This window comes from Vigna radiata, chromosome 2 (genome assembly GCF_000741045.1).
Source record: "Vigna radiata var. radiata cultivar VC1973A chromosome 2, Vradiata_ver6, whole genome shotgun sequence".
Taxonomy (NCBI): domain Eukaryota; kingdom Viridiplantae; phylum Streptophyta; class Magnoliopsida; order Fabales; family Fabaceae; genus Vigna; species Vigna radiata.
The window spans coordinates 22966115-22977551 of NC_028352.1; the positions used below are offsets into that span (position 1 = coordinate 22966115).

The following is an 11437-nucleotide window of genomic DNA, read 5'->3' on the forward strand; positions in this document are numbered from 1 at the left end:
TTTTTTTTTCATTTTGTAACAGTATCTTACCAATTTATATACTAAATTAAGTATTTTTCTAGTTTATTAATTTGGCATCAAATTAAATGGGTATTTTACTTTCTTTCATTGTTGAATTAGTACTTAAATTGCTTCAATCAACGTAATAAGTAAAATTAGATATTTACAAGTCATTATCAACATTACTAACATTCATTTTTATTAATTCAGTTTACTAATTCAGTTTACTAATTCAGTTTACTAATTTTTTTGCTAACTCTGAGTTGTGTTGACAGTTTTTACTGAGTTATCTCAGCTTACTAACATTACCAACATTCATTTTTAATTGCTTCTAAAGTTGTTTTCGTTGGTATGTGCTGACAGGATTTAATCACTGCAGTTTCCGCACCAGTTTACTCATGCTACCGTTAATAGCAGATTTGTAACTCTAGTTTCTTCCTTTCTTTGATTGAGTCGCTAACTTTGTTCTGCTGAAGCAATTCAGTTTTACTAACTAGCTATACTAATTTTCTTTTGCTGACTTTTTGGGTGATTCTGTCAGTGCTATCATTACTAANTTTTTTTTACATATGTTTGTTGAGTTNTTTCAGTTAGTTACTAACTTTACCAACATTGTTTTTGCTAAACTTGTTCAGTTTACTAACCTCTTAACCATTTATTAACCTTTTTGCCTACTTAGTCAGTTCCACCAACTTGTTTTTGCTGATTATACGGGACTAACCAGTTTTTTATCAGTTCACAGATTTTCTTTGCTGATTTGATTTACTGACATTTTTCTTTTTCTTTTGCTGTTTTGAGTAGGAAATTTTATTTTTACAGTTGTTTTTGCTGTTTTGAGTTCTTCAGATGATTTAAACTAACACTTCACTATTGTTGCAGTATTAATAGACAATTTTGATGATTAATTTTGCTGATTTACATTCTCAGTTCTGGTTTTATTTTCTAACTCCAGTTATACTCAGTTCTGGTTTACAGCATTCATATAGAATTTTCATTTGTTAGAACTCGTTTCAGGCAGTAAAATCATGCGTGCATACACCATGCATTCTGGATCTATTTGTCCAACTTAGGAATAGATTCATCCATCATTTTAATAGCATTTTAGGACCATTTTATACTTGTTCAGAGTATTAGAGAGTAATCCCCCACCACTATCTTCCCAAAACAGATTTCACAAAAAATCAAATCATTGCATGTGGATTCATATATTAAATGTCTTGTGAAAACACAATTCACAGTAATTATTAAACTCGGAATTTCATTTTCCTTATAAGAAAAGGTTTTAAGGTTATTATATTGGGGATTGCCACTGAAAAATGATAAAAATAAAGGGTAGTAGGAGAATAAACAAAAAAAGTTAGGAAGGACACAATTTATACATCCATGCACTTAGAAAGAACATCCATGCACCTAGAAAGAACAGACATGCACCTAGAAAGAACAGACATGCACCTAGAAAGAACAAACATGCACCTAGAAAGAACAAACATGCTCTGCTCTAAAGCATTCATGAGCAGAAGCAATCACATTACACTTAAAAACATAACCAAACATTCAAGCCCNGAAAACATTCAAGCCNGCTACCCCGAGAAAGTCTTGCTTCTTATCCANGCTTCACTTGTACTCGAGAATCATGTTATTCTCTGGGGCAAGTCCAACACAAGCTCTCAGAATGTTTTCCAGCATTGCACGCTGCTTTGACAATGCATTCACCACTGGTGTACCCGGTGGAACCTGTGATAGTTATCTCACCAGTCAATTTGTCAAATTTAGAGAAAGAAAGAATAGGGGATGAAAAGGAATTCATTTAAAAACTTCAAATCGACGCGATTGTATTTCCATAATAAGCTTCCTGCATGTTCCCCTAAACTTAATTTCTATTTAAAATATAACATGTGGACTCAACATTGAATAAGATTAAACTCACCAGAGGAGCCTTGGTCAGGTAACTGAGAATGGTAGCAACTGGGTGGAACAAGTGGAATTTTCCCTGCAGCAACAATCACAACAAAGTGAACTCAGAAGTCAGAAAGCTAGAAATAATATAATNACAAACACAAGTAAGAAATTAAATTTAGCAATGCATGCAGACCTCATTTTCAGCTTTGAACTGGATACGAGTGCTAAGCTCAGCAAGAAGGACCAAGTCCAAGATAATAGGAGCAGCTAAGAGAGAATCTTCGCATGTATTGTGCAAAACAATGGTGTTCTTTCCACCCATGAATATCTCTGAAGTGTACTCATCCATGGCTCTCTTGCTGTCCCCAACATAAGGCACATACTGCAATGGCAACAACAAAGCAGATAGAATCAACGACCTGACAAAAGAAATAAACAAAGAAAAAATAGGTGAATCAATATATACCTTAATAACAACAACATGGTCAGGATGTTCACCGGGCTCAAAGAGGATAGCATTGCTGTTCACCATATCATCAACAACATTGCTCTTGGAGATTTCCTTGGAACGGAAGGTTTGTGGAGCAGAGAGATTCATACCATCATTATTTCCCAGATGGTTGTAACTAACTATTGATGTTGGCTGTCAATAGTCAACATAGAACACTTGAAAAAATCAATTTATTCTACTTTTTTGTCATATAAACTTGGCACAATACAAAAATTCTAAACCCAAGCATAAAAAGGATACACTGTCATAGTACAGAAACACCCATGATATGACATTAGTATAAGACCAATATACCTTGATACCAGCCCCCACCAGGAAATCTACCAGCACGGATTTCATTTTGGTCTGACCACTCTTAAAGTCATCTCCTCCAATCAAACTGTTTTTCTCGATGGCAAAATCAATCAGCCCTGATAGCAAGTGAAGNTAATANTGTATCAATTAAAACAATTAAGTTATGGGAAACTAAAAAGGTAAGCATCCAACCAGGGACAAAAGTGTTCTGAGGGCTTCCGTTGATGAATGGAACATTTTCCATGACACAAGCTATGGCATACAGGGTGGAAGGAGAAATCTCAGCCTCATTTCTGTCCAAGGCAGCCAGGAGGTTCTCCGAGGTGTCATTAAGACCCTCGACCAAATTGCTGTACCTCTCTGTGTTGGCAGTCCACAGGACAACCACCCTGTCTACTTTGGTGGCTGCTTTAAACTCCCTGAGTTCAATGTCAAAATTTAGATAAGTTACAAGTACACAACACACAAAGCATGCATGTAGATTGACGCGGAACATACTTAATGTCTTTGATGATTTGTAAAACTTGTTCTTTCTTTGTGCCCTTGATCACATTGTTGGCACGTTCTTCTTGGTTGGCAGCAATGAAATCTGGGTCATAGATTCCAGGGAGTGGAACCATGGATTCCATATAAGGCCTCAACTGCTTCTGCAAATCGATGTCAAACACCTTGGCCCTACCCATGGCATCAGCCAGGTTCATGTTACTGATATCCCACCCCCCAAACACAATGTCGTCAGGGTTAACCTGCCAAAACATTCCAAGAGCAGACATAAACTAAGTTTATTACCTCGCATAATTCAAAAACACAGTAACTTGTGCATATAAAAAACTTCAACCAAAAACTAGTAAGACTAAATCTGATAAATCAAGTAAAACAAAAAAATTTAAATGATCATGACAGGATACCATTGGAAGGAGGCTCTTGAATGGAGCATAGATCTCCTCTCCCTGGAAGGACCCAACTCGGATAGTGGAAGCTTGGGTGAGGGAACCAAAGTAATTGGCTTGTTGGATTTTGTCCTTAGTTGCCCATGAAATGCCCCTGAGAACCATAAAACGCAAAATGACCCATTAATGTTAGCATGCAAAAGGCTTCTCTCAAATCTATACCAAAAGCCAAAGGGTAAGAAAAGAAACTAACTCTCGGTTGGCAATAACACCACCGGTGAGGGTTGAACCGTTGTTTCCACCCCACCCCACAAGCATTACTCTGGTAATTGATCAACATGCAAATGAATCAGGAAATAAGAAATAAAAAATAAATAAATAAAAACTAAGAGAGAGTCTGGATCTAGCAATAATAAGAAAAGGAGATTGATTTGGAAGCTAACCCCAATTTAGGGACATGGGTGTCGGTTTTAAATTCATATTTAACAGATTTGGGTTTGACAATCCATTGATAGGTGCCATTCCTGTTCTCATGAACAAGCTCGGTGGTTTCATAATTATAGACTGACNGCAGCTGTGGACAGTGGAATCAGAGCACTACAATTTCTGGGGTTGGACGAGTAGAGAAGGACCTCTGAATCTGATGGTTTTGTCGTATGTATCATGATTTTGTTCACGTTCCAAAAAGAGACTTTATTTCAGAATTTAACTTCCCAAATGACAAGTTTCATTACTTCATTGCCACGTATCAATACTACAAAGGCCCACGTTTAAATACATTAACACCTCATCTACTGTGCTGGACAAAAAAATCACGGCGTTAACTTTTTTTAACGGAAAGGGCCAATTTGATTGAAATTGACTCTTTTAAGGACCCAATTGGGAGTTTTAATAAAAAGAGGATGAAATTGGGAAAGCGCTCCAAAAATAGGGACGATTAAAGGGTTTAAACCTATATTAAACTTTAAAACAAAGTATGGTAATTAGTACAACGGTGCATTCTTATTGTTTTCAACATATGTACACTTGAAAATTAAAAGTTTTAAGATGAGATTTTTGAATCCATTATAATTTATTGAAGTTATTAGTTTTTTTTTTTCCTAAAACTTTGAACTTTAGGAATTAAAAAATGAAATTATGTGAATGGTTTTCTGATGACTGGGTTTTATTTTAACAGATAAAACTTTAACAAAAAGTTTTTTTTTTAAATTAATTAGTTTAAAAAATGAATGAAATACTACTTAAGATAAAAGATAATACGACTAGATGTCTGTCTTTTAATATTTTTTAAAAAATATTTTTTGAGAAAATCATCTATATAAATTAAAATTACAATTTTAGGAATTACATTTTATGGAGATGGATTTTATTTTTATATTTTTTTTCAAAAGGTTCTCATAATTTTTTAAAATTCATATCTCTTTTCAACTTTTTTTTTCTTTTTTTTTTTAAATTTTAGATTAAAAATAACTACGAATGAGAGGAGGAACTAGACACTCTTATAATTTTTAAGAATTCTTATCTATACCACTTGTTCACATAATGCACTGATTACAAACTAAATCAGTAAAAAAATAAATAACTCAATTGGTTATACATGTAAAAAAGTTATATATTTTTTACCAACAACTCGTAGAAAGTCATAAAATAATCATAAATAGAAAAAAAATACAATAAATAAATTAAATAAAGGAGAAACTTATTCCAATTTGATAATTGAATTTAGCTAAATCAACCAACTAACAGAGCGTATCTCAAAATAAGGATAAGAAATAACTTTAAGAAACTAGATAAAATGTAGAAGAAAAAAAAGAGGTTTACAAAGATGAATAGGTCTTAAATGAATGACTAAATTAAATAATTAAAGATATATTTTATATAGTTAAAATTTGAATTTGAATTTTTATTTTTTAAAATTATCTAATGCGTTTGAATGCTATAAATAGATTTAAATATTTTAGATAAATCAAATCAGGTACTTAAAACAATAATCATTCATTAATCATCCACTAATTAATATTATATTTGAAGTTATTATATTTGAATTGATTTATAATGAGTTAAACACTTTCCTTAACACTCTATATATAATTGCATTAATGTACATAAATTAGTAGAAGTACATTTAAAGAAGACATGTAAAGTTCAATCTCAGTAATAATCTTAGAGATTATAACTTTTAGAAATTTTGGACAAGTATCTATGAATACAAAACTTGTTTTTGTGCTACAGATAATTTAGTAAACTTGCTGAAGTAAGAAAAGTTTCCAACAGTTATTAATTTCGTGATAACTACATAAATGATTTTTCTTATAACAATTTACACTATATCATATAATTAAAAGAAGGTTTAATATCTATTTTGGTTCTTTAAAAGAGAAATTTTGTTGAAAATCATTCTACCTTTTTTAAAAAGTAAGAATTCGTCCCATTTTATGAAAAAATTATCCAAATTAGTCCTTTTGACTAACACAGTCAAAAATTTAACTTGAGAGAGCTACCCCTCTGGACTAAGGTTAATGACGTGTCAGTTTTAATTGATTTTGTGGCAGTGTCATGGCAATGAAGTTAAAATTGTAAGAGAAAAATAGATTAGGTGGGATATTTTTTTACAGAAGCTAAAAGGAGAGGTTAGGGTTTGTTAGAAAAAAGGGACGACTTCTTCTCAGGGGTGTTCATCTTGTTCGAATAGATGGAGCAAAGGATCTCCGTGTTCCTCCCATGGTGGTGGTTGGACCCTAACACTGTCAAAAATTTAACGTGAGAGAGTTACCCCTCTGGACTAAGGTTAATGACGTGTCAATTTTAATTGATTTCGTGGCAATGTCATGGCAATGAGGTTAAAATTGTAAGAGAAAAATAGATTAGGTGGGATTTTTTTTTACAGAAGCTAAAAAGAGAGGTTAGGGTTTGTTAGGAAAAAGGGACGACTTCTTCTCATCTTGTTCGAATAGATGGAGCAAAGGATCTCCGTGTTCCTCCCATGGTGGTGGTTGGACCCCAATACCAGCTCAGAAAGTGTTGCTGCCATTTTCTTCTTGCCAATTCATTCAGGACCCACGAACAGTAGTAGGCAAAGTCTTTAACGGGAATAAAGAGTGGTGAAACAAAATCGAAAAAAGAACAAAAACAACTTGGACAATTTTTTCACAAAGTGGGACGGATTCTTAATTTTTAAAAAAGATAAGACGATTTTGAACAAAACCTCTCTTTCAATAGACCAAAATAGGTATTTAAGCCTTAAAAAAATGATATATCTTTGTAACAATTTTTTTAATTTCAAAAAATTATTAGAGATCTCATATCAATTATAAATAAAATAAGAATTTAATATATAAATGAGTACAAATTTCACTTTATAATAAAATTTTATAAGATTAAGTCAAATATAAAATTTATTTCTTAGATATTAGAATAATATGGTTGAACATAAAAATTTATTGTTTATTAAACTTATTGTATCATCCTCTATCATACTACTTATTTTAGCATAATTTCACATAATTTAATTTATTTCCATTTTTTACAAATATTTAGTCAACAAATAAATTTGAATATAAAATTTCACATAAATTAAAAAAATCACTAATAAATTGACTATATTATACTTTAATTTATTTTATATTAATATTTGAAAAAATTGTATACAATTAATATTTAAAATTTAAATAATTTGTTAATACTGTTTCCAAATTTATAAGATAATGACTTCATGATTACATATGTTTTAATTTTAACTAATAGTCAATTAAGAATCGAGTTTCACAAATACACGCATATTAAAAATTTATTATAATGACAAAAAAAGTTTATTTATTAAAAAGTTTATTTATTTATTAAAAAGTCTATTTTCAAATTAAAGTACAATTTAGTCCTTCAACTTTAGAAAATTCTGACTTTAGTTAATTTTACCAATTTTTTTTAACTTTATTTGTTGTTTCAAGCACTTTTCTCAGTTAACATTCAAGCAAAAATATGTCAAATAGTGTAAACAATCCAAATGTTATAATGAAATATGCTTGAAACATCAAATAAAGTTAAAAAAATTTGGTAAAAATGACTAAAACCAGAGTTTTCTAAAGTTGGAAGACTAAATTGTAAAATGGACTAAAACCGAAATCGCCCCAAAGTATAAGAACTAAAAACATATTTAACCTATTTTTTATTTTTTATTTCAATGAATTTAAAGATAAATGTGGGTGGAATTGGAAGTAAAATTTGTCAAAATTAATGTAAAATTTTATTAATATGACAATAAAAAATTTGCTCAATGGATAAAAAATGAAGATTAGTAAAATATTTGTAGTTATTAAAGTAATATAAAATAATAATTATTAATATTATATTTAATTGTAAAAATATTTATTAAAAAAAATAATTAATTATATAATTATTAAAATTTAAATTTAAGAGCCATTTTAATATTATTAAATTGTCTTTTATTTATTTAAAGATCAAATTAGGAGTTGTTATTAATTTAATAATTAGTTTTTAAGGTAATATTAAATTCTATTAAATATTTATATATTATAATTTAAATTTTAGAAATAATTTAATATATCAAATGTATCTTATAGGTTATAATAATCCATTACAGTAAAAGAAGAACAATACTGCATTAATATTGAATAAAAGAAAGATTATAAAGAAAACATAAGATAAGTTTCTTTTAAAAATAACAAAGTAAAACTCATAAAAAATATGAAAGTCCATTTATACCCCTGTTCATGTTAGTGCAGGACTAAAGTCATTTGCAGCCATTTAATTGAATTATTAATATTGGATAATCAATCAAAAGACAATTTTATGATGATTATTATTGTACATTAATTAATCTATAAAAAAAGTAAAATAATTTATTCATATTATTAATTAAAAATTATTAAAAAATTAGTTAAAGAAGAAGTGAAATGTGGAAGGAAGTAAACTTATTTGTGTTTAGAGAGGGAAAGGAAGAGAGAAGAACATTGGTTAGGACCACCACTTCCTCAAACTAGATTTTCGAAATTTTCGGACATTTCTCCAAAATTAATCATATTTTCACGCTCCAACTCAAGGCACATTTCCCGAAACTTAATCACTATTTTCACGCTCCGACTCCACACGCATTATTCCACGATTGACAGGTGGCGATGTTATAATAAGTTACTCAAGCTGACTCGGACAATTTCAAACACAACCTACAACTTCTGTTTGAAACACATAATTATTTCACTCTAAGGTATATTATATATATATATATATATATATATATATATTTCTTTTTTTTTATTTATAAATGTTTTATCTTGATTCTTCTATGGGTTTCTCAAGATAAGTTATTTCTTTTGCTTGATTTGGTAACTTTTTCAATCTTATGTAACATCAACTAAGGTTAACCTTTTTCATATAATTACCTGACAAGTCAAAAATTTTGTAAAAAAAGTATGTGTATTAAAATATATTTTTTTTAAGTATGCAATTTGACTGCTATATGCTCTCTGCAATAAATTATGAGTATTGTAACCTTTAGAAAGACACAAATATGTTATTAATTATGAAAATAATTTAGTATCAAAAAGTTTTGAGAGACGTGTCTCATTAGAGTTTTTAATCTAATGTGTTATCCATCTCAATCCAAAAGAAAAATAAAGAGTACACGTGATGATACATGGATATGTGGAATAACGACAATGAATTAAGCTTAGATGTGCATGGCGTGGCACCCAAAAGTGTCAGAGTCATCTGATTCATCAAAGTCACGAGACTTCCCCATGATGTCACCGCATGATGTTTATGCTGTTTCTCTGTCCAATTATCAATCTTTTCCACAAAATGATGTTTACGCCGTTTCTCTATCCAATTATCAATCTTCTCCACAAAATGACGCTTATGCCGTTTCTCTGTCCAATTATCAATCTTCTCAACAAAATGTCTTTTTCACTTTAAAGTTTTTATTATTTAAGTGAATTTAGAAGAGAGTAATTGAAAGGATTTGAAGATAACTTTTTTACTATTTATTTGAATAGATTTGGAGATAAGTGAAAGTGAATTTGGAAGTAAATTTTTTTAATTTATCACATAAATTAAATCTTACACTAATTCTCACAAACTTTACTTATAAATCTATTTTCGTTTACCTCCAAATCTACTCAAATAAACAGCAAAAAAAATTACCTTCAAATCCACTCAATTACTTTCCTTCAAATCTACTCAAGTGAACAAGACCTAAGAGATTTGGAAGAAAGTAATTGAGTAGATTTGAACATAATTTTTTTTATTCGAGTGGATATGAAAATAAATGAAAGTGAATTTGGAAGTAAATTCTTTTAATCTGTCATATAAGTTAAATCATACATTAATTCTCACAAAGTTTACTTCTACATTCACTTTCACTTAGTTCCATTCACTCAAATAAACAACAAAAATGTTATGTTCAAATCCTTTCAAATTCACTCAATTACTCTCCCCAAAATCTCTTTATGTGAACAAGGTATAAAAAAAAACTTTAACTTAACATCACCAAATAATATTTATTTATAACTATATAGTATAACTTTATATTTTAGCATAAAGAACTCTAAATTTTATTCATATAGAAGTCAAATTAAAATTGGCATTTGCTTAATATAAAATGCAAATCATGCACGTTACTCGATAATAAAGTCTCCCTATAGTTGGACCTTTTGCAAATTGCTATGTACTCCTTTTTATTTATATTATTTGACTCTTATAACAAAATAATAAAAGATAAGGCATGTTTCCGGAAAGTTCTCTTAAATTAAAATATCGATAAATCAAAATTAGCACTTTTACATATAATTACAGAGGTGTTTCTCTTATATATAAAAAGTGAAATAAATAATACTTAATATTTGTTTAGAATAGCACGTGGATAGATTACCTATAAAAATATTACTTTAAACAAGAATCTATATGGTAATTAATAACTTAAGATCATTTATATTAAAGGTTTAAACCCTCTAATCGTCCCTATTTTTGGAGCGCTTTCTCAATTTCATCCTCTTTTTATTAAAACTCCCAATTGGGTCCTCAAAAGAGTAAATTTCAATCAAATTGGCCCTTTTCGTTAAATTTAGCTAACGGTGTTAAATTTTTACTAAATCAAAAGATTGATGTGTAATTTTTTTAAAACGTGGCATCAGAAAGTTAAATACGTGGAATAAGTCAAATCCATGTAAGCTTATAGCAATGTAAACACATCCTAATCAAATCTCGCACCCTCTTCTTTCCCTTTGCTTTTGAACTTTCTGATCAAAATCATGAACAATTCCAACTTCAATCCAAAGAACATCATCTTTTCGCCCAAATCTTTCCTTTTACCACCCAGAACATCATCAAAACTTCGTCTCAGAACTACCATCATCTTTGCGCCCAAATCGATCTCATCATCACCTATTTTCTTCTCTATTAAACCATTTGAAACCTGTAAAAAAAAACAGAATCACAAATCTAAAAATTCCTAAATTAACTACGAACCGTAAATAACGCTAGACACAAAACGCGATTATCAGAGATAAAACTACAGTTCCACCATTCGTTTTATGTTCACAAAACGGGATGATGTGTTAATCTCAATCTCTTCAACCTTCACACCTCTGCGTTTTCTAGTGCTTGCCTAGTTGCACCATTTGTTGAAAAGTCAACCTCCCAGAAATCCCTTATCCTCACCCCCACGACTTTCTTCCTTTCCTTCCTTTAATACATTTTCCACCCTTGTATTTTCTCTACCAAAGTTTCAATCTTTTTCGTCTTTGCACAGCCAAGGATGGATTTTTCCCCATTGGGATGCTCTAAATATATTGCAAGTTCAGATCTGTTGACGTGAGTCATTGTTCATGTT

General features: G+C 30.0%; 1 protein-coding gene across 1 annotated transcript; it reads right to left on the reverse strand.

The window, feature by feature from the left end:
* Positions 1 to 1317: 1317 nt before the first annotated feature.
* Positions 1318 to 4158, reverse strand: LOC106756596 (inositol-3-phosphate synthase; the record flags this gene model as incomplete). The annotated part of the gene is given in 10 exon segments (XM_014639082.1): positions 1318 to 1734; positions 1928 to 1990; positions 2093 to 2281; positions 2366 to 2542; positions 2705 to 2820; positions 2897 to 3123; positions 3203 to 3450; positions 3613 to 3748; positions 3848 to 3916; positions 4038 to 4158. Coding segments are annotated over 10 exon segments (1466 nt in total), but the record flags the coding sequence as incomplete, so codon positions are not given.
* Positions 4159 to 11437: the final 7279 nt, after the last annotated feature.